The 24,547-nt window shown below is 33.8% G+C and overlaps 1 protein-coding gene across 3 annotated transcripts; it reads left to right on the top strand.

Annotated features, from left to right (window-relative positions):
- The first annotated feature begins 4,089 nt into the window (after nucleotides 1–4,089).
- On the top strand, nucleotides 4,090–23,936 carry LOC129953423 (microtubule-associated serine/threonine-protein kinase 4). 3 transcript variants are annotated; one of them, XM_056066652.1, is made up of 9 exons: nucleotides 4,090–5,126; nucleotides 14,764–15,716; nucleotides 15,876–16,258; nucleotides 17,177–17,799; nucleotides 17,860–19,451; nucleotides 19,535–19,782; nucleotides 19,834–20,524; nucleotides 20,585–21,165; nucleotides 21,465–23,936. In XM_056066652.1, exons 2-9 carry the CDS (start codon nucleotides 15,194–15,196, stop codon nucleotides 22,905–22,907), a joined length of 6,084 nt encoding a protein of 2,027 aa, XP_055922627.1. In that variant the 5' UTR covers nucleotides 4,090–5,126; nucleotides 14,764–15,193; the 3' UTR covers nucleotides 22,908–23,936. The 3 variants fall into 3 exon arrangements, with proteins under 3 accessions (XP_055922627.1, XP_055922625.1, XP_055922626.1); XM_056066650.1 differs by having other exon boundaries at nucleotides 4,091–5,126; nucleotides 17,171–17,799; XM_056066651.1 differs by having other exon boundaries at nucleotides 4,091–4,349; nucleotides 17,171–17,799.
- Nucleotides 23,937–24,547: the final 611 nt, after the last annotated feature.

The following is a 24,547-nucleotide window of genomic DNA, read 5'->3' on the forward strand; positions in this document are numbered from 1 at the left end:
AAATTCTATATCGCATATTATGACGTGATACCGAACTAACATAATTTTGATTATTAAATAATCAAACACATTATAAATTATTAAAAACCACAAATAAAATAAAATTGGAAGCAGAATAACGTTTTGACATGTGGTATCATTTTGAGAAAAATCGAATAGACAGTTTTTTTACAAACAACAAAAAAATTATAAAAAAAAAACATTACTTGACAAAAATTGAGCAAATATATTTTCAAAAATAAATATATTATTTACAAACTTATTTTATCTTATAAAAATACTGTTTTAGTAAAACTTTTTTTTTTAATTGAAATTTTAACAAAAATATCAAAAAACAAAGCGTCCACAGATTTTTCTCCAAACCCACCTCTATCACCTCCTACTCTCACCTCCCCGTGGTGAAAACCGGTTGCCCAGTATCTTAACTAGATATTGGGTCCCAACCCCAGTGGAAAGTTGATGGGGGTAGCAAACTAGAGAGGTGGGGTGTTTCCACTGTCATTTCATCCAGACAGCAGCGGACGTTAGGTTGAACTACTAAGTGAACACCTTATGGGGCTACTACGACATATTCGAAGCCCAGGCCTGTAAGAAGTTGTTATGCCGGCGCTCGCTCTTGGAGCTAAATCAAGGACCTGGTTCTTCAGGTTGAAGTTCTTGCGTCAGGGTAACTTCCTAACCGCATATTGAAAACCCAGTTGCGGATTTACTGTTGATAACCCAAGCAATCGAATTAAGGGCAACAAACTTCGGTCTTTTAACAGACCACGAACTTGCAAAGACGAAAGTGGAAACATCATAGTGGAACCGCACTATCATGAGAACATGAAAGGACCACTTCTGCAGACTGTATAACGGCCAGGAAAGTCTTGGAATCAACACTCACAGGACAGCGCAGTAGAGGAAGACCGCTGATCAGGAGGTGGCGGGCACAAGTGGAAAGTGAACTCACCCAACTTGGAGCGCAAAACTGGAGACATCTAGCTAGGGACCGAGCTAGATGGGTGAGGGTCAAGTTCACACAGGACTGTAGCCTCCCCTTAAACAAGTAAGTAAGTATTTACTGATTTGTCGGAAATTACTCACAGAATTTTGTTTCAGAAAGAAGTTAACTGTAAAGGTTATATAACGTTAAAAATGTATTTTTTTGAAAACGTATGGTAGCTATAACTGTGTCCGAAATACTTCACCAATATTACTTCATTCTTCTCTTAACATAAAAATTCAATAAATTTAAGTTAACATTATATACTTATACATATTGAAACAACTTAAAAACATGAAATTTTAGTGACCCATTGTTTATGGACTTTATGTTTTTCTATGGAATTCTTATAAGCATTACATCAGTTTTCTTTTTAACTAAATTACCCAAAAAAAACATACATATACGAACAATATAACAAAATACAGGATACTTTTCAGCCCAAAGGATTGAATTTGTTATCCCTATATTCTTCATTAGATTTAATACATTTTTCCTTATCAACCAATGTTGCAACAAAATTGTCCATTTTAGGTCAGGTAAGCACTATACAATTCATTCCTCGTATTTTAGTAATTTCTAAACAGTCTCGTGAATTTATCATTAATTCGTGGTAAATTGACTTTAGCAGTGGTGAATTGATTTTAGTAGTGGTGAATTGAATTAAGCAGTGGTGAATTGACTTTAGCAGTGGTAAATTTGTATAATGCTTAACGTTTTAGCTCATAGGCAAACCAGACTGATAGATTGGTTTCCGGTCTTTATTACCGCGTTTACAAGGAGAATTGAATCCGAATTGAATCAGGATTTAGCGCCGTATGGACCTGGATCGGATCGAAATAGGATTACTCGATCCGATCCCACTGAATGAGGTGAATCGAATCGAAAATTTGTTTGTAAACCTGAATCGGGGAATCCAGTTATTGGTGTGTAAAATCTTGCTTGTGTGCGTGCGATAAGTTTTTTCTATCTTGTTTGTTCTAAGCAAAAATAGTCCATTTAAATGGAGTATTTTTGGTTATAAGCTGAATTTAATTTAGCGCTCGTCTTTGTGTTGAGAGCATTGTTTTAAAATTTGAAAATTATTCATGTAGCAGTACGCACACAAATACAACCCAAATGTCATTTCGATTCCATTTGAATTCGATTCCTCGATTCAGTGCCACCATATACCTGGATCGAAATCTCAATTCGATTCGATTCGATTCCTCGATCTCCTCTTGTAACCAGGGTAATATATAATATATATATATAGAGCTGAGTAAAAATACTCCATTTACCAAAATGGACATTTTTCGTTCGTCCCACTCTCCAAAAGCTGTTTGTTTACATTGTTTTATTTGTCATTCTGACAGTTAGGGCTAGCGGCACTTTGCAAAGCAACATCAAAATGGGGAGTTTTAATTTTTTTTTTAGATTTTTCTCTTTACTCTTTTTCTATGAAAAAGTCAGTTTTTAGCCTTTCATTTGGTGCAAGAGCAAGTTTTTGAATTCTACTAAATTTTCGTTAATAAACAGCCCAAACATTTTTTTCGCAAGTGATTAAAATCAATTATTATTAAACTAATTAATCCAAGTGTATTAATAGTTCTTTTCTCTTCAATTTAAGCTTGCAACTATTTTTCAAATTAATTTTTTATTAATAAATATTAAATTTAAAGAAAGAGTTATAAGCGAAAAATACCTTGTCTGTAACATTCTTGATTGATGGAAGCATACATGTATGTGCTATCAAAAAACTATGTAAAATATCAAAGGAACACAAATGTGTTTAAAAAACACATTTGACATTTATCATAAAAGGGAAACGTCAAAAATCATTTTGAATTCATGCACAACTCGTTCAAAAGATCATGTAATCGACATGAATGTTTATTATTGACGTACAGAAGCTTTTTTTGTGAATTCCCACAGTCTTACGCGAAATATAATTTTCATTCATGTTAAGTTACCAAAGTTCAAGTTTACTTATTATTCTTTACATGGTATGTTTAGTAAAAATGCTGCTAACAATAAAAAAAAATGAGTTCTACGTATATGTTTTTGTTTTTCCTAAAATAATAAATACTACCGTAGATTACATTATTTCATAAAACAGAACAAAGAAGAAAATATACATAAATAATCGTTTTCAGATATGAAGCATAGATTAGTGTAGACAAATATTTTTGAGAAAGAAAATATTATTTTAGGTATGTTTATTAAACAAATTGCCGCTGCAGCTAACCTTCATCAACTTTTTGGAAACTAGTAGCAGCCAATTATCTCATATCATATTTAATTGTTTACATTGTAAAATGTCTAGAAAATTTCATTTGCTACAAATTTCGTTATTTTAAAAATTATTTAAAATTTAAAAATGATCAGATACTTTTATATGATTTTTTTTTTCAATTAAAAAAACTTTTGTGTTTACTTTCACTTCATGAAAAATGATTAAAAAATAAGATGTTCCCGAAATGTTTACTTCATCCAAGTCGTCATTTTCCAATGACTTACTACATTAAGCCCATTCATATGGTTTTCGGCTTTATTTTTAGTTTTCAAATTGGTTTTAAGTAAATATAGATGTTTTCTACTTACCTAGCTATTAAATGCATTTCCACACCACTTAGGAACAAAATACAACACTAATAAATATGTATTTGGTCAATTTCATTCTCTTTACTATACATTTACAAAATTTATTTGGACTGAAATTAAAAAGCTATACAAATCTTCTAACTTAAGCACATGTCAGCACTTTAAATTCTGTTGGTCAGGATTGTTTCGTTTTTGAACGCTGCCATAAAACTTTCGAAATGAAGCAATCTGATGGGCCCTAAGACTAAATGCGAGAATGTGTTTGGTTTTTGCATCATTTCACGCACACTTTCTCACATTTAGTCCTCAGTAGCTTGTAGGCAAATCGAAATGTCAGTCTGAAATTCCCATCCTGTTAAATGGGGTATTTTTGGAAAAGAGTGTCTTGCTTGATGAAAGAGAGAAATAGAGCGTCTTAATTGCTATATACCAACCTAACTAAACTCAAACTCAAATCGTTTCACATTTACATGAGGTCGAATAATAATTAAAATTAATTTTATTCTATTAACGGGAAAAAAACTACTGTAGACTGCACTGTAGAGTATAGACTAGTCGGCAAGTCTATAAGAAATTAAAGCATCTGGTTATCATATAATTTTTAGTTTTCACTTTTCATTTTCAGTGTTCGGGAAAAAACTGGAATCGTGATAAAATAACATCGGTTATGCAAAATTAAATAGTTTCTTTTTTCTGCTCTTGGCAGTTAACACAGTAATACCTAAAAATCGATGAAAAGAAATGAAACGAAAAGCAATAACTTTTCTAAAAAAAAATAATGGTAATTACTATTTGTTGGCAGACATATTTTATCTTGAAAAAAGTTTATAAATATAGAAGGCTTGGTTGTTGTCTACCCTCTTCTACAGCAACCTCCTTGTTTTGTGACTAACAAAAATAATAAGCTTCGTTGTTTGCATTGCATATATTATATTATGTTTTTTTTTTTTATTAATTGAATTTTCAAGTCATACGTCGTCGTTTACATCTGAGACTCGAACATTTTATTCAAAAGAAATAATGAAAATCGTGTTCAATTGAATTAATATTCATCTACTGTGCTAAACTGTGAGATTATATTATGTTATTTTACAACTTCAACCTCATCAATGAAAATCTATCTAGCATGTTTAACAATTGAGTAATAAAACAAACAAAATAAAAATCAAATGTCTGAATCATGAGGAAAAAGTACAATCTACAATGGAATTAATGTCTTTCAATCGGTTTTCGAATGTTTGTTCTCTTTCCAACATCATCATTTTTTTGCAACAAAGAAGTAAGGAACAAAATAAAAACACTGTGTCTTTTATTTAGTAATAATAAAAATTAAAAGTACTGTTAGTCAGTGATTTTTTAACTTATGGCAAAGTGTAGAAGGCAGATACCGTGGATTACAATCATTAGCCATGTCGCGACTAGTAATATCACCTTCAACATCAACACCTTTCTATTATGTTTAACTAAATTTTGATGTGCGAAGCAAAAGATTATGATTATGAATTTGTAATAAATTATTAGTAGAGCGCGATTAATGGTGAATGCAAAAGAATGTATGGTAAGTTTTCCTATGTCAAGTTTATTAGAAAACATGTATTCCTAAAGAATCACATATAATAATAACAATAAGTAAAGCTTATTGTGCACATTAAAATTCTTCTCGATCGATAGTTTCGTTTTGTAAAATGCTGCTGCGCATGGTATCTACCCACCTAAATTAATTCCTTTTTTCAAATGATTAATTTGAAATATTATCGACTCAATATTTACTATATATTTTAAATAATTGAATAAATACAAAAGCCACAAACAGGAGTAGATGCCTGCACATGTATGTTATATACCACAGACAAACACCCAAGTTATTCTTGTTATTAATTTTTTTTTTGGAAGTAAAGAGGCTATTTGAAAGGGGGGGTTTTCAAAAAACATACTATATATGGATTTTTGGGTTTTTATTTAAAAATCAAGAGGACCTGTGTAAGCTAAAGGGCATAACACTTTGCCAATTTGTTTTTAGTTTGCTCTAAGAAACTTTTGACAATCAATCGGTTTTAATTCAAACTTAATTTTTAGGGACAATTGTAGCTCATATGGTGTGGTAATCACTTCCTTCACTGCTAAATAAATTCTAGTGTGAAGAATTTACCCGAGGATACACTCCTTTTACATTTTAGAAAAGTAATTCTCCTGTGCAATGCAATACATTTCTGTTTATGGAAATAAGATTAATGCATCTTACTACAATAAGCCCAAGAGACTTTAAACTAAGAGTGGATGAAAACAAGCAGAAAACAACACCACGCGCTTGTTGACTTGCATTGAGCCACAAACCATCCACATTTGACAGCCTTTAATTAAAAGAAACAATTACCTACAGTTCATTATTTAAATAACAATTCTAAAAGAAATTTGCTTAAAATTACACGTCCATCAAGTTAAGTTATGAACAACCGCTTTTAAGTTCAAGAAAAAATAAACTCTAGAATAATAAACGATATTTCCTTCATTTTTGTATTTAGATTAAATAAATTATTATTTGTTAATTAATAATTCAATTGTTGTTTTTCAATTCTCGTTGTAAATACATTAATAAATCTTTGGCGCAAGGTTAAAACGTCTTAAGTCAAAAAATTGCATTTTTGGTATTTAATTTGTTTGCCTCTTTAGTTTAATAATAACAAATTGACTTTACAACAACTGCTAAATATTGTATACTTAGTCCTTAGATAATGAGACAGAAAAATTCATATTTGTTTTGATACTAACGTCTTAAGTTAATATAGTCTAAATAAAGTTCTTTTTCCTAGCGTCAAAGGATTATGAAATATAAACAACTTTTATAGTTGGTAGGTAAAAAAGTGTTAAAATGTTATACAAATTAAAATAGGGTTCTTCCATACAATGAAGTTAATTCTAAATTTAAAAGAAGAAACAGAGCGTTTAATTGATATTAAAAGATACATCGCTCATAAATAATTTCAAAAAAACAGCAAAATCGCATACCCCTTGTTAAAAATATATACATGCAAGGTTTCAGGCATATCAAGTTTGCATTCTGGATTTTGTCCATATTACATAACTAATTATCTGTATCATTTTTAAATAAATGTAACAGTCAGAGACAGGATTGTTTACAAAATGAAAACAAATGTGTTAGCTTGACATCGTAGAGTTATGGTGAGCAAAATCGGAAATACTTACAAAACAAAAAAATAACGAGTTGCATTCAGACCTCGAAGTCGAAAAGTTTGATCATTAATAAGACCAACGTCATAAGCAACTAGAAAAAGATTTGACTTTTATAATGTTCCATCAATAATTGACAAGGACATGTGTTTGAATAATAATTTTTGTTTGTTTTCAAAAAAGAAAAAAGAAACATTTTTAAAAAGTTACTTGCAAAACCCCAGAGTCTCAGAAAAGTTATATCACAATAATATAGGTGTCCATTCTTTGATTTGGTATGTCAACTCACTTTTCTGAAAAGTTACTCCTTCCGAATAACAGGGGGATGTATACCACCATTTTGATACTATTTTTTCTAGTTTTGGTCCAACCTTACCTCTAAGATTATGGTAGACTTTATTTACATATTTTACTATTTACTTATCATTTTAAGAAAAAGCATTTTACTTATTCTTGAACAGCCGTATTCTGTAAACTGTAACATCTACATCATTTTTTTGCCTTTAAATCTTAGAACTTAATTGAATTCTTCTTCAGGGTAGTCAATACTAATAAGCGAAATGGTCGCGTTGGGCGCTTAGTGTTGAAAATTTGGACTATTAATTAGACAAACATCATAAACAAGTAACCGATCAGAAAGTATCGGCTTAAACGCAAGGTCTATTATTATTCAAATGACAAAGTTACTGGACAACTATTGCTTTATATTGGCTTAAAGATTCCACTTCCCCATTGCTAAAGATTTTTGCTTTATAAAATGTTGGATTCATTTTCTCACCAGACAATCTTTCTTAAATGGTGGTCTTTTCGTTTTCCTTTTAAGCTCATAACCTCGAACTCAAATTGTTTTTTTTTCGGGTGTGTCCCATTCAAAAGTTTGTTGACCACAAATATCGCTTTAACCAATAGCACTAGCGACTGATTTGGTATTTGATCTGTCAACGTTAGTGCTCCTTTTTAAAAATTAAAATTTAATAGTTCTTTTTTTTTATTTAATCAGTTTTATTGAAAAAAAGTATCTTAAATAATACATGAACATTTTATTAAAAAAAAAGTGCTGCACAACTAAATATATATTTTTTACATTTAAAATTTGTCTCAAATCTCTATGAGCAATAACAAAAGAAAAGTAACCGAACTTTCACCGAAATCAGAAATAACTCGCTGTCACAAAAAAACAATCTAGCATAAAAGAAATGAATACCGAAGTAGTCAAATTATCTGTTCAAGAATTCAACACATTGCTAGACAATAAGTTAAAAAATTTAGCAACTAAAACGAATATTTCATCACTTGTGACAGAAATTGCTTCTCTCAAAGCCACAAATGCACGTTTAAATGAAAAAACTCATCGAAATGACGAATAGATGTGAGCTTCTGGAATAACAAATTGAGCTGCTGTCACGTAAGGCCAACAAAAACACCATAGTTGTGCATATTCCCTTAAAAGAAAACACCAATGTAGATGACTCAGCTTAACAAACTTGGAAGAGTCTTCTCAATCTAAAGGAAAATGATAATTTCCTTGTAAACAAGACGCGGGAATTCACTAATAGCAGAAAAAAGATGCACGGTACTCTTTGACCTTGACTCTACAAACACTGTACAAGAGATTCTGCGCGGCTCAAATATTATAAAAGGGACTGGAAAATTCATGAAACTAGCCTAAATAACTTACAACTAACTTAATGGTCCCAAACGGACACTAATGCCTTTCGGCCCTAAAATCTATTTTACTTCAATTTATATTTTATTTATTTTTGTATTTATTAGAAAAATTGAAAAAAAAAACTAAAATCGATATCCTTTTTTATTTTTACTTAAAAACTACTTAAAATAAGGTCCTTAATATGAAACTTAAAGCTAACTTAATCCACCTATTCTACCTATAAACTACTTAAAACTAGAACAACCCCAGCAGCAAATCTAACTATCTAACCTTTTTGTTTTTCATATTTTATTTTGGTTTTATTTTTTATTCCATGTTTTTTTTTTAATGTTTATTTTTTTGTGTATATTTATTTTGTATATTTTTTTTGTGCCACTATACCTATTCTACTTAAAACTAAACCCCTTAGACTATAAAACAAGTATGTAAGCCGGCCAAGGCTTAAAACCAAATCCCGACTACCCACTATCAAGTGCCGATTGAAGCCACCAAAACTGGTTCTCCTGCTTCACCCTATCAGTTCGGACACAGCCCTACTGAACCGAAGGAGCTCTGCTCAGCCTTGTGCCATGACGTCCCGATTGTACCGGAGTCGCCTATCCACGGTTCGTCGTCTGACGTGGTAGATTAACGGAACTGCCAATCTATCCTGTATCAGACCGCATCTATCTAAAAAGAGGAATGCCTCTGGTGGAATGAAGCCGCTCAAGCGTGCACTTTTCCAAATACTCGTCGTTCTGAAAAATTAAATTGTTGGTCGAAGACATAGCTCTTGCAATGTGACCTCGAACGAGTTTTATCAAGAAATTGTCAATTCTGTTGATTCGTTGTACAGGACTTCGTTGGAATAGTAATGCACGTAAGAAGATTCGGCTGTTCGATTTAAGCCGGTACAACGTCGTAAACACTGCCTCTCGAACACCCGAAACTTCTCCATCTGGGAAGGAGCAACGTTAAACTACACAGGACAACCATAAACGATCATCGGCCGTATGAGGGCCATGTAGCAAATTACCTTCACTCTGGGGTCAAGCCGACTGCTAAAAACAGCCGTTTCTTCAGAGAGAAGGCTCCTCTGGCCCTGGTCAGAGCAGCATTTATATGTCTGTCGAAATATAAATACTGATCTAACCAGATACCTACCACTACACTAATGGCTGCCCGTGAAGATCAACGATGACCATCTTGCACCAATTCTTGCACGCATCCCTAGCCAACGGAGTCCGGAACAGAATCGTCTCCGACTTCTGGACATTTATTTTCAGTCCAGTCAGTATCAATATCGCTGAATCTTGTCGAAATCACGCTGCAAGAGAATTCTAATAACGTCAACCTTTCGGGCCGTTCTGTACGCAATTAGATCGTCGGCGTACGCAATTGCCTTTGTAAGACTACCTATCAGGTCGCTGGTGTTAAAGCTGAAGAGAATCGGCGAATTCACCGCTCCCTGTTAAAGACAATTTTTAATTGAGAATGTTGTGTTAGAAGTTACATTGCCACTTTTGACAACAAACTTTCTACCGTTAAGCATATCATAAAATATATACAATAATGGTTTGCTTATGCCAAGCCTGCTCAGTTTTAGGTAAAGGCCCTCTAACCATACGGTGTCAAAGGCCTTTTCCAAATCAACAAGAACAGCACCTGTGCATTGTTGTTTTGATTTATTTCATTGGATATTAGAAACGAGTTTAGACGCAGCATGAATTGTGTCATGACCCGCCTTGAACCCGAACTGTTTATCCGGAATTATTTTGTTGTCCGCAGCCCACTTAGTTAGAGCCCTATTGATTATCTTTTCGAAAACTTTGCTGATACTCGGAAGAAGACTTATCGACCGAAGATTTACAGTCCAAGGCACTAACCATCACGCTGCGGGTACTACTATCGCAAGAAAAGGCAGTCTTTATTCGAAATAAAAAGCAAATTATTCGGATTGAATCCTACTGCTAAAATTACAATTAAAGTGGATAAAATGCAAATAAACAACAACACGTTTGTTTACCAATTCGATCGCGGATTAGCGTGGGAGGACATCAAACTAAGTGCTCTTTACCCTCAGCTGCGCTTCCACCGGTGTACATTAATCAGGAATAGGAGAACAGTGCCGTCTGCCAAACAACAAGTAGTAGTAGATTTATTAATTAAAGTATTTTAAGCTAAAATGTAGGTGGAATTAAAAACAAGATAATGCTAGCCGATTTTTTTTAATTTAATTCAAGAATAGTTGGAACGTTTTTATAAGAAGAAAGACAAAATGAAATTTCTAAATATTTTAAGGACTTTAATAGCAGCTATATTTCGCCTGTAAGAAATAATATTCACGGTAGAGCAAGTGGGGGAATATTGTTTGGTATTAAATGAAATAAAATTAGTTAAGTTTAGAATAGTAAATTAGTTTTCCAGATAGATGGTAACACAACCCACAAAACTCACTTTATTGTCCCATTATATTTAAACTGTAATAATTAGTAGAACGATTATGAAGAATTTTACAATTTTTTAAATAATTTTAAATCCAAAAATGTAATATTGATCGGTGATTTCAATGCCAGAATTGGGCTTTTTCAAAATTCAAGCATCGAAGAATTGAATACTCAAACGGATTTATTCTCAACTAGAAACTCTAAAGATGAAAAACTGAATTGAAACGGGAGAAGGTTAATTGAATTACTTGAAAGCTTTGATTTTTGGGTCTTGAAACGAGAAGTCATGATTGTGGTGAACTGACCTTTGTAAGTGGGCAGGGAAGTCCAGTTATCGATCTGTGTGCAGTGAATGGTGATTGGCTTCAGGCTGTTAATGATTTTGAAGTAATATTTGCAACTTTTACGTCTCATTTACAAATTCTGTTCATGCAAGAAACACATCGCCTAAGCTATGAAAAAATCCCAAGACTTAAATGGATACTTCAGGAAGAAGAGAGATTTCGAGAAAGATTAAACCTTCACGTCGGTTCGCTGCCACCCCAAAGCCCCTCTTCAATTGACCAAATAGGAGAACAAATAAGCGAAATTGTTAGATCATCTGCTTCCCGTATTAGTAGTCACAAGCAGCTGCAACCCAGAAATAAATGGTTTGATTCCGAATGTATGAGGCTCAGAAAAAAATCTTTTGCTTTACTTAATTTATTTAGAAGATTTAATTTGGAGGTCTGCGAAGCTAAAAAGTTAAATTACATATTAAATTTAGCGACCAGCTTAGAAAGGTGTAAGGAATCAAACAATTTTTGGTATAATGTACGGGAGGTGGGTGGAAACAATCGCATGTCTACAAGAGTGTTACAAGCTGAAGTTCTGGCATCCATTTCCGATCCTTGTTGACATGTCAAGATGAGTTGTACTCGTTTCATTATGCTTGCCCAGGCACAGCTGATGATTTGCTTGGTTCTGTAATAGTCCTTGATGAACTGGAACTTGCTCTTTTCAATATGAAAAACAATAATTCCCCAGGAATTGATAGCATTCCCGTTGAATTTCTTAAAAACTAACCTTTAGATTGCAAGGTGGTTCTGTGGGTTGTTTCGCGAACAGAAGCATCGCCATTTAAGGAATGGACTCAACTTGGCCGGTTGCATAATGTTTCTCTTGAACTGACTAAGTTTAATATAGATAACTGGCAAGAAATCTTTTCGAATGTTATCGCAAAAATTTATGAAAATATATACTTTCAACATCTAAATAGAGCTCCAGTATCGACAACAAGAGAAATTTATAGAAATCTTAGCCACTCCTTAAATACTAATACGACAAATTATTTCAATTATAGACTTTCTGCGAGATCTATAAGTACAATTTACAGAGCAAGGGTTGCAATATTGAACTTGAATTATATTCCGCATCGGTCAGATCTACCTCTCCTTTGCAATTATTGTAACATAAATGTAGTACCCGTGGCATGATGGTTAGTGCGTTGGACTGTCATGCCAGAGGTCTAGTCTTCGATCCCTGCCTATGCCACCTAAAGTCTTTTCACGGGTACTTCCTCTTGCGAGGAATTGACAAATTCTCCAAGAGTAACTCTTGTCATGAAAAAGTGCTTTCTCAAATTAGCCGTTCGGATTCGGCATATAAACAGTAGGTCCCCTCCATTCCTGACAACATTACTCGCACACAAGAATGGTTGAGAGTTGTAAGTCACTAGGCCCTAGTTCGCCAAGGACTGTTGCGCCACCCAATTTATTTATTTTTAAATGAGCGTGACGATATTTACCATTTCATAGCTATTTGTCCGATACTTCCAAAAAATAACATTAACTTTTAACTAAATAGTTCAGTCATGACTGTTTTTAAAGATATTTGACTTCCAAATTAACTTTAACTTTTAAATAAAAAACTTCAAGTTATACTTGAAGTTAATATAAAAAGAAATTAGACTGCAGTTTCTTTGGCGCAACATTTCAAACGATTTAGCACAATTTCTTTTGAGAAAGCCCAACATTGAATTCGCTTTAGAAATAACATTATCCATATGCCCAGAGATAAAGTAAATCAGAAATTAAAATTTGTACAAATAATTACACTATGTTTTGTTCTTCACTCATGAACAATTCACATAAGAAATAAATATTTTTATTTTCCAATGAAATGGAAATTTGTATGCCTTTCCCAGGAGTAAATATTATCAAAATGTCATTCATGTATTCTAAAAATAAGTCAAAATTAAAAATAAAGTTTTCAAAACTTCTGTTTTGCATTTATTTTTCCCTGAAATTTGTATCCATATGGTTTAGAGTTGATAAGTCACTAGTTCTCAACGGACTGTTGCGCCAACTAATTTATTTATTTTATATTTCTATCTAAAAAAATAAATTGGGTGGCGCAACAGTCCGTTTGAGAACTAGGGCCTAGTGACTGACAACTCTTAACCATTCCTGTGTGCTAGTACTGTTGTCAGGGATGGAAGGGACCTACAGTTTTAAGCCGAATCCGAACGGCAAATTTGAGAAAGCACTTTTCAGGTGGCATAGGCAGAGATCAAACCCAAGACCTCTCGCGTGACAGTCAAACGCATTAACCATCATGCCACGAGTACTACATTTATATTCTTATCTATGTTGAAAAAAAAACATAAGATAAACATACTTTCTTTTTTTCTAATACGCGGTGAAAGTTCGAAATTGATGAAATTCAACAACAAAAAATACTTTGTGGGAATAACTAAGGAAGTATTCCACTTCATAATTGCAATAGGTAGAAATCACAGAAATATTGGAAGTAGTGCATTTATCAAAAAAAATATTCGAAGATTTCCTTCCAAAAATGATAAACATAACTTTTTCTTCAAGTTTTGCATTTCCCTCATGTATGTAGTTGTTTCGTTGATAACAAATATACAAACATACTTCCAAAATTATTTGTAATTAATAATTTACAAGCTATTAATTATGTGGAAAATACCTTTTTTTATGTTTAACTTTCAACTAAGAAGAATTTTTTGTGACAGTGTATTTTTCGCTTATTACATTTTTGAAAATTCTAAAAAACCTTCTCCGGATTGACAAACTTTGACTGCACACTTATGAATTGCAATGCAATTGCATTTAAATTGATAAAAAAAAGAGATTGATATAAATGAAAGGAATCATATTTAATCGATAATTTAATTCAATTCAGCGAATTGTGGCTAAGTGATAAGCTAATTTTTCGAATACAGCATAAAAATGATTTTTGGATACGAGTTCTAAAATTTAAAGACAATATTCCTGATTGAAATTATTATTATGAAACAAACAACAATTGTAAGAAGAAAAACCTGAAAAAAACATTAATCTTCTTTTTTTAAAAATTGTATTTGTTGTTGGATCTTACTTTTTCTGATAGACATAATATCAAAACAAAAAAGGCACTATTTAAGAAATCTTAATAGTCTTAATAGTAAGTTCTTGTATAATGTTTTTTAACTATTGCTTTTTAATAAAACTAATTGTGTTTAGAAAGCATTAGAATAAATATTCAACCACTGATATTTGGTTCTTATTTATTTATTATTCTTAATATTATCTATATACTCTGCTTGGAGAAATAAACAAATCAAGGACACTGTTCTTGTCTAAAAATGTGTTGCTCAGGATAACCCCTTTAATATTTGAGCTTTTTGAGGCTATGAAAACGTGCACAGTTTGGTCTTTTTCAATTTTTTTTTGCTTGTTGTTTCGCATTTTATTTTTTAACTTTTTTAAGACAATTTTTGTTTTTAATTATTTTGTTTTGGTTTTATTTCGTCTTTGATTGTAACTCTTTCGATAGTTTCGTTTTTGAAATATCTCTCTTTTTTCATTGCTTTTTATTGCTCATACAAATGTTTTTAAAGACAATTTTATTTGATTAATTTTCAGGAGCGCAAAGTACGTAAACAGAAAGATCTCTATGCATATAAGAACATCTATACTAGAATATCCGCGTATCTCCAGAATAAAAAATATTAATCTTAAAATGAAACCACTTGAAAACAAGTTGTTTGTGTTCAAAGTAAGAACGAATTCTATACCTGATGGTCAGCAAGCTCAGAAATTTTAAATAATTACTGCAAGAAAATATTTCAAAAGAACTAGTCGTAGTAAAACAAATAAATGTGCTACATTTGAAAATATTTACTAACTTGCAGTAAACTTTGTTACAACCTTTACTCAAGACATATTTGTATGAAGAAAAATAAACTTTGTTATAATAAAATTACAAACCTGAATTAAATAAATTTAAAGTAGAAAAACAATTGGATCTCAGTAGAATAAAACATAGAACTAAACATCGTTTCATAAAATTAAAATGAGTGGAAGTAAAGAACAAAGACCGCTTACAGGCAAGGCACAATGTAGTAGTAATTCCAATAACGGTGGAACTACTATGAATTCCAAGTCTTCCTCAAATAGTCCTGTCCATATGCGACATTTTAATTCACCACTGGCAAGAATGCGCCCGCAATCTAATTATTCAGCTAGAGTACTAGTATTTGATGACTCTGATCAAGAGAAGCCATCACCGCCATCGAAAAGTTTGGCAGATAGTTCTGGAACATTAACTGGGACCTCACCATCGTCATCATGTGCATTTGCGGGTAACAAGAAAGGTAGCAGTACACTAGGAACTAAACCTTACATTGGCTCAAGTATAGACTCAGAAGCATTGCCTTCCAAATCGAAAGATCTAACGTCCTCGTTAAGAAATTTGGCAAAATCATCATCGAGTGGATTATCGGGAAGTTCGCTTTCACTACCTGGTCGGGATTATAGCGCTATTTTGCGTAAAATTTCATACCAACATCAATATTCCCTTCGTTCTTCGTCAAATGGTAAATATACAAAAACATTTAGTTTTTCTTTATTTGGGCAAATTTATAAATTGTTTTTAGCTAAAATTTTTCAAATTTAAAATCACGAACAAAAAAATAATAAATATGAAGCCAAAAAATTTTGAACGGTTTAATAGTTTATTCTTTTTACATTTATAGATACCTCCAACCTTACTCGAGTTCGAAACTTAAGCTTAGGCAAATCTGCACCAAATTTGTCAAGTTCTTACTTCAAAGAACAATCTTCAGGAAATGTTAGAAAACATAATGCCGTATCTATACGTTCTGGAGCTAGTTCTTGCAGTAGTGGAGTAGCCCATCATCGCCTTAGTTTGGTGCCTGGCGTTGGTAACACATCACCAAGATCTCATTCTCCATTTTCTGCAAGTCCCATAGATAGTCCGCGAATAAATTCACCAATGCAATTTGCGTTTGCTCCTATTAAAAGAATATCAAGTTGTCGGGGAGATGGTCGACGTTGGTCAGTAGCATCTTTACCATCATCTGGATATGGTACAACGCCTGGTAGTTCAAATCTTTCGGTGAGAAATTATTTTATATATTTTTTAATAATTTTGTCAAGTGTTTTTGATGTTTAAGACTATTTTAGTGAAGTGTAAAAGTTGACCTAGAATTCTTAACCCTATTAAAACCGAAACAAAATAGAATCCAATTATATTATATATAAACAAGAAGGCCCAACAGTCCGTTGAGAACTAAGGCCTAGTGACTTACAACTCTCAACCATTCCTGTGTGCGGGACCTACAGTTTTAAACCAAATCCGAACGGCTACTTTGAAACTGCACTTTTTACGACAAGAATTACTCTTGGAGGATTTGTCAATTTCTCGCAAGAGGCAATACCCGTGAAAAAAAAACTTTAGATGGCACAGGCAAGGATTGAACTCAAGACCTCTGGCATAACTGTTCAACTTGATTGTGCTACTACAAGGCTGTAGCCATCTTCAGAATCTATGGAAAGTTTAGAAATAAAACAAAAAGTTAATGGCAATTATCTGTTACTGAAATTGATTTAATTTATAAATACTCTTATATTCCAGTTCTAACTTTTTGTAGTGCAAACTATATGTTTTGTAGATTCTGAAGATTTCACTTAGTGCAAAAATAAATCCACCGAGATGAAAAACCTTTAAAGTGTTCTATTTTAGAATAATTTTTCTGGCTCCAACATTGCTACATAAAAAACTGATGTTATTTATTCTTAGGTCGTGCTATGAAAAATTTATAATTTTAAATTTATCTGTTATTCAGCTAAAAATAAATTGTCGTTAATCTTTTTCACAATCGTGTAAACATTCAAGGAATGTTGCAATAATAAATTCAAAGAGAAAACTTCACTTACTAACTTTAACCCATTTGTTCTACTATTACCACATTATTTTTTATTCTTCATTCATCATTTGAGAGCATAATTCAATAAAATATTTTCTTAGTCACAGTGCTCCAGCCAAGAACGTTTGCATCAGCTGCCAAATATTCCTACCAGTGATGAACTTCGAATCCTCACACATCAATTTTCGAACGATATAAATGCGTTGCCATCGGTACACTGCAATCATACCGAACTTTGTCAACATCATCATCATTTACATCATCATCATAATCCAGCATCGTTTCATTGTACAAAGCCACACGGATTAAAAGTTTGTGTTGTTGGAGGTAATCAGGTTCCAATAACATGCACAAGTACTCCAGTGAATGCTAATGCATCGAAGCAGAGTAGTATTGCTTCTGGAGGAAGTATTTGCTGCAGTCCACAAAATATTTCCAAGAACTCACCTAATGATTTTACATCAACTCCTGTTGCCATCAATGGTGCTAACAACAACAGTGGCTCACTTAAAGATGGCAGAATATCGCCATATCATCGACCTCGTTCAAGAAGTTTATCTAGCCCCAGCCGATCTCCAGTCATTGACAACGAAATCGCGATGATGAATACTCTTTATAAGGAACGCTTTCCTAAAGCAACGCAGCAAATGGAAGAGCGTCTAAAACATTTTATTAATGAAAATAAAAGTGCAGCGTGCAATAGTTTTCGTGATTCTCAGCCCATTGTTAGGTAATTTTAATTTTCTTCGTATGATTGTAAAAATAAGATAAAAATAATTTCTTTTTACAGATTTGTTCATCATCAAGTTTTAGAAATGGCACGAGATTGTTTGCATAAATCTGAAGGAAAACTCGTTACAAGACGATATTTCTATGAAATGAGTGAAAACTTAGAACGCCTTTTATTAGAAACTAAGGAAAAATCACCTGAAGCTGCTGTTGAACTTACAGGAGTGATTAAGAAACTTCTTCTTATCATTTCACGTCCTGCTAGGCTTTTAGAATGTCTGGAGTTCGATCCGGAAGAGTTTTATCATTGGTTAGAAGCAGCTGAGGGTCAGGTAAAGGCAATGCAAGGCATTAAGGCAGACATTCCACAGTATATAATTCAAAAACTTGGATTGAATCGCCATGCGATTGCGGAGCTTCAACCCGATTATAATGATTCATTTCGAGATTGGACACCTGAAGTTGCTTGTACTCCTCCCACCGTCGCAAATAACCACGCCATTATACCTAATGTAAAAGGTGCAAACAATCGGTCTTTTACAGAACAGAATGACAATGCAGCAGCAGTTGGTGTGGTTCCAGAAGTGCAATCCAATTCAAAATGTGCAACAGTTAATGTTTTGGGTGCTTCTTCAGTCTCTTTAACTACTGCAGCTAGATCGACTACGACAAATCCAGCCGGTCAAATTCAGCAACAGCAGCAGCAAAAATTAGCACAAAACATCCCAAACGAACACGACTTTGACATTGTAAAACTTATTTCAAATGGAGCTTACGGAGCTGTGTACCTTGTTAAACACAAACAGACACGACAACGTTTTGCGATGAAAAAAATCAACAAAAACAATCTTATTCTAAGAAATCAAGTTGAACAAGTATTTGCCGAAAGGGATATACTCAGTTTTGCTGATAATCCATTTGTCGTTAGTATGTATTGCAGCTTCGAAACAAAGAAACATCTTTGCTTGGTAATGGAATATGTTGAAGGGGGTGATTGTGCAACATTATTAAAAAACATAGGTCCTCTTCCACCTGATATGGCTCGGTTCTATTTTGCTGAAACCGTTTTGGCAGTTGAATACTTACATAGTTATGGAATCGTACATCGAGATCTAAAGCCTGATAATTTGCTTATTACTGCTCTTGGTCATATCAAACTAACTGATTTTGGTCTTTCGAAAATGGGTTTAATGTCATTGGCAACTAATTTATACGAAGGCTATATTGATAGTGAGACTAGACAATTTTCTGATAAACAAGTTTATGGCACTCCGGAGTACATTGCTCCTGAGGTAATCCTCAGACAGGGCTATGGGAAACCAGTTGATTGGTGGTCAATGGGTATTATTTTGTATGAGTTCATAATCGGATGTGTTCCATTTTTTGGTGAAACTCCTGAAGAACTATTTGCACATACCGTAAACGACGATATTGAATGGCCTAATACAGACGATTGGACAGTTCAGCCTGAATCGAAAGATCTTATTACTCAGTTGCTTCAACAAAATCCACGTGATCGTTTAGGAACTGGTGGAGCTCACGAGGTAAAAGAGCATTTGTATTTTGATGGTCTGGATTGGAATTCGTTGCTTAGACAGAAAGCAGAGTTTGTGCCGCAGTTATCTAACGAAGACGATACCAGTTATTTTGACAGTAAATTTCATGTTTAGCTTACTTCAATATTCAATTCTGATTGAGATTTTACTTTTATTTTTGATGTATTTTGTGTTGTGCAGCCCGAATGGATCGTTACAATCATGATTTAGGAGGAGAGGATACTGACGACACAGACGATGCACCCCTATTTGGTTCTTTCAGTTCTTATACCCCACAGTATCGGAAGCAACATTACTCTTGGACCCGATTAGCATCGAATAACACTTCCGACGAAGGGGGCTCCGGCCGTTGCGATGAAAGTGGTAGTGACACTGTAAGTTCGAAAAATTCCAAGCCATTAACAACTCCAGAACTTCGAAATATTGATGTAAGTAAATTATTTTTGTAACAGAATTTTTAATACATATTTCTTTTTCAGCTTTCATCTCGTTGTTTAAAAGTTCCATCGACCCCCGATGCTGATTATCTCCCCGAACTATTGAACAAAGTATGTGGTGAAGATGTTAGAATAGTGAATCAATATCTCCGCCAACAGTCTTTGCCTTCTTCATCATTTATACAACAACAATCTCTGTCCTCACCATTACAATCTGCAATGTCAACAAACCCACAAAATGAGATTTGCAATAATCTTTCATTAGCTGAACAAAAACCAACGACAACGGGCCCAGACAATGTGCAAGGTCCAAGCATTCCTAATGAAAATCCAACTAAGCAAAATGTAGCTGTTACTGAAGTAATAAAAATATCTGCCCGCCGTTTAGAGAAGATGGCATCTCTTAACATTCCAGAGAATCGAAAATTGATCGATGCGCATCAAGTGTCTTCTATGGGTGCTCGCAGCACTCCTGAATCTTCACAAACAGATAGTGATGATCTTTCGCCACAAATATACCGTAAGCGAAAAACCATATATGGCCGTGATATTCTTCCACGCTTTTCAATTTCAATTGAAGATGAAGCAAGTGGATCATCATCAGAAAATACACAAGATCAATCACCACTTGCTTGCGAATTACGTAATGCCGATTCTTTCAGCAACAAGCATCGTTCGCGTTCGATTGTTAAGTCTGCATCGGCGCTTGGGCTCTCTTTCATGGTTTCTAATGGTAAAATACATTATCTATTGTTCTTTTCTTTTTTTTTTTAAATCTTATTTTATTGTTTAGAATCGCAAATTGCGCAACAGCTAAGTGGAGGAGTACAGTCGCCTGTTGGAAGTGGCGAAGGAGGAGGTGGCAGTTCAAGTACAGCCAGCTCAAGGGACACATCACCGTGTCGAGAACTATCACCTTTAGTAACAAATCTAAAGCCACCTATAATAATTCGACGAGGGCCAAGAGGATTTGGTTTTACTGTTCATACGATACGTGTCTTTTATGGCGATACCGATTTTTATACAATGCATCATTTAGTAATGGCCGTTGATGAAGGAAGTCCAGCTTTTGAAGCTGGTCTGCGGCCCGCCGACTTAATAACACACGTAAATGGTGAAGCTGTCCAGGGTCTATTTCATACTCAAGTATTACAATTACTTTTGAGTGGAGGTGAGCATGTAACAGTACGTGCGACTCCGCTTGAACACACTAGCATACAAAGCGGAGGTCGTAAACGTGATTTGTTCCAAAGTAAATTAGCAAAAAAAGGCGTAAATCGACAAAAAAAGCAAAAAAAGGAGCACGAGAAAAAACGAAAATCGTCGTTATTTCGACGAATAAGTAATAAACGTGCTTCGGCTGAAATTCAGCAGGTAAGAGTTTAATGTTTTCATTTTTCATGTGTTAAGTATTTGTATGACAGTATTGTATAGTAGCTTTTGATAAAGAAATTAAAATAGCTTTTAATTTAAATTGAATTTATATAGTTCTGATGACACCCTTTTTAAATATTTCTCGTGTAATTTTTTAATAAAAAAAAAAAACATTTTAAAAAAATCTAAAATTTGCTTTACGAAAATGTTAGTCTTATAAATATTTCTTTAGAATTTATAGTGTATGTTTTCTCGATCACTACTAATTTCGCCTTTTAACAATTTTTTTCTGATTTTAGATTGCTGCTGGTATATCGTCTCCAACTATGGTAACACAATCTCGGTCTTTTCAATCGTTTTGCAATCGGCCAGCTGAAGCGCCTATACCAACCCCACCAAATACCAGATTGAGTCTGTCGCCAATGGAAACACAATTCTGTGCTTCAGCATCCAATTCCTCACAGTCGAGTTCACCATCGTCTTCTTGCTCCAATACTCCTGTAGGAAGTAGTGTTGCTGCATCTGTTAATGGGGCTACTGTTGTGGTTGGATCGACTGTGGCTACGTCTGGTGCTCAACTTTACCAACGACCATCTACACTCCATGGACTCAAGCACAAATTACACACCAATGCATGTGCCACTACAAAAAATATCCATTCAAGTGCTGTTTCAGTTACGAATCGTCGAAAGTCAGTTGGACATATTCCTCTTTCTCCATTGGCACGCACACCTTCCCCATCACCTCTTCCCTTATCACCCACACGTTCACCTTCCCCTCTTGCATTTCCTGTTGGACATCAGCCAGGTGCTTCAAACACAACACAATCTTATAGTCCGGGTGGTCTGCCAAGTGCAAATTTGAATGCTGGCCAAGTTTCAGCTACTAAAAAAGGCTTCGCACGTACTAAAAGCTCCGAGCCAAGTTCACCGCTTTTGCGACGGGCATTATCACCCGACCGCTTGCATCCCCGAAGTGCAGAAAATAAATGCACTCTCATATCACCCCTGTGCTGCTCACCTACTGTCAAAAATCAACGTTCAATTGTTGGTGCATGGAGATCAAATAGTAGTGGGGCTGGTGGAGGGGTTGGAACAGTCGTGAATTTAGGATCGATTGTCACTCCTGTTGCTGCAGCAGGTTTTATTCATCCTCAAACTTTAACTATACATTCTAACAGCAGCACTGTGCCACCGGTCGTATCAAGCTCTTCCGCATCGTCTTCATCTGCTATAACATCCACTGCTGCAATAGCTAATGTATCATGCGCTGTCAACACCACCAACTCCTTGGAAAAGTACGTTGAAAATTTTAAATTTTTCCAAGAACCTGATCAACATCTGCACACCGAATACCAAGAACAAAAACCAACACAGAGTACAGTACTTTCTTTGACATTTCAACCACCTGGAGAAATGCTTCCAAGAATTGCCGAAGAAAAGGATTCGCCAACGAATTCAACCACCGATACTGTTGCCGGACTGCAACAACGCGTTGATGAAGCAACAATTACAGAGAAGAAAACTTCAAGCTCGAAGATAGACAAAGCACATGTATTAACAACAGAAAAAACTGTTTCAACCAGTTGTAGAAATCCTCCAACTGCTCCAATAGAAGCGGCTGCTATTCAAACATCACAAATACCAATTACATCTTATGGCACATCGTCTAATCAAAAACTTACACGAAATTTGAGTAATAAAAAAAATTCGAATGCCAAAAACAAGGAAGCACGCAAATAGATTTCTCTGTTCTCTCGCAATGTTATTATTATAAATAAGAAACATTCGTTTTTATACAGCTTGTTTTGAAAATATGCAATGTGTTTTACCTTCAAAAAAACACCTGCAAATCATCTCAATCATGTTTTGTTTTTAAAAAAAGTCAAAATATAATTTTCTAAATTCAAAATACACGTTTTTTTGCAGTCTTTTTTTCTGAAATTAAAAGTTCTGAAAGTTTAGCTAATAGTTTATGAATATTCGTTAAACTTAATATTTTAAGTTGTAACAGTTTGGTTAGCTATAAGGTTAATCATGAATTCTATCGGTATCGGAAACTTACGAACCCCGAAAAACCGTATCACGATATCCGTTCGTAAAGCGAAAATATATGAGATTTTCACTACGAACGTTTTTGATAATAGTTTGTTTTCGGGATTTATGAGAGTTGCCGATTACGATAAAATTCGTCAAAGGGCTGTATATCCTACAAGATTGAGATTTTTTGCGAGCATTGTTTTGAATTATATGAACCAGTCTTACATACACTATGAATATAATAGACTTACTAAATTTTCTATCGCTCATCTATGATTTTAAACTTTTAACCGGAATACAAAAAAAATATAAAAATGTACGCAGTAATGCAATCCAAAATTAATTAAATTCATTATTAATAAAATTCATGAATTAAATTAAATTCATGCTAATGTTCCAATTTTTTTAATAGTATACACAATGTTGACATAAATAAATGAAACTAGAATTCAACTTTCGTCCAATTAGATAAACTGAAAATATCTAATATGCCATATTTAAAACCTTTGCAATGCGATAAATATAACTTTTTGTCTTAATACTTCTCTCCTTTAGATTAAATTAAAATAAAATGTATAAATTCTTTGTATATACTTAAAATAAATGCCAGGCGTTTATTATACGGTCTGCTCTCACAGAGTTTGCTTTTGGAAAGTGGAAACTAATTTTAATTAGAAGTTATAACAAAATAAAAAGCTTATGAATGATTAAAATGCCTGTTCAAAAATAATATTTTTATATTTTTTTTATTGAAACCATAGTTTAAGATTGCACCTTTAGTCCCTCTTCATGACTTATGGAGTATGTGCTCATTGCATTGAGGTTAAACGAAAACACCCCTGTAAACAGCATTTGATTGGAATTAACCGTTAAATTGTATCTCATTAATGTATTGTTTAGCACGAGCAATTAATTAATTTTTCGTGTTGAATAAAAACCCGCAACGCTTTCTATAATCAACACTGGTTTCCTACTATACATTTTGATTCTTCTACTCCGAACCTATTTTTTGAATCTACTTTTAAAAAAAATGTACTTATAAAGTTAAACAAAAGGGAAGGCCTGAACGCCCATATTTCTAAGCTCGCTTCAAGTAGCTTGAAAACAATACTTTGTTCAGCCAATCTCCTGGTGTTGGTGTGGGTCTGTGTCTTCCTGACCCTCTTCCTTCTTTGTACAGTTGTTCTCCTGTCTACAACTTCTTATTAAATAAATGGTTATGCTGACGATATTTTCGTACTCGTTTTTAAACTCAGATCCTTCTTCACACTTGGAACAACATGTGACTAGGTCATTAAATTCTGACCTAAGCAGCATTGTACAATTAGGAATAATCGGCCATA

This window comes from Eupeodes corollae, chromosome X (assembly GCF_945859685.1).
Source record: "Eupeodes corollae chromosome X, idEupCoro1.1, whole genome shotgun sequence".
NCBI lineage: Eukaryota > Metazoa > Arthropoda > Insecta > Diptera > Syrphidae > Eupeodes > Eupeodes corollae.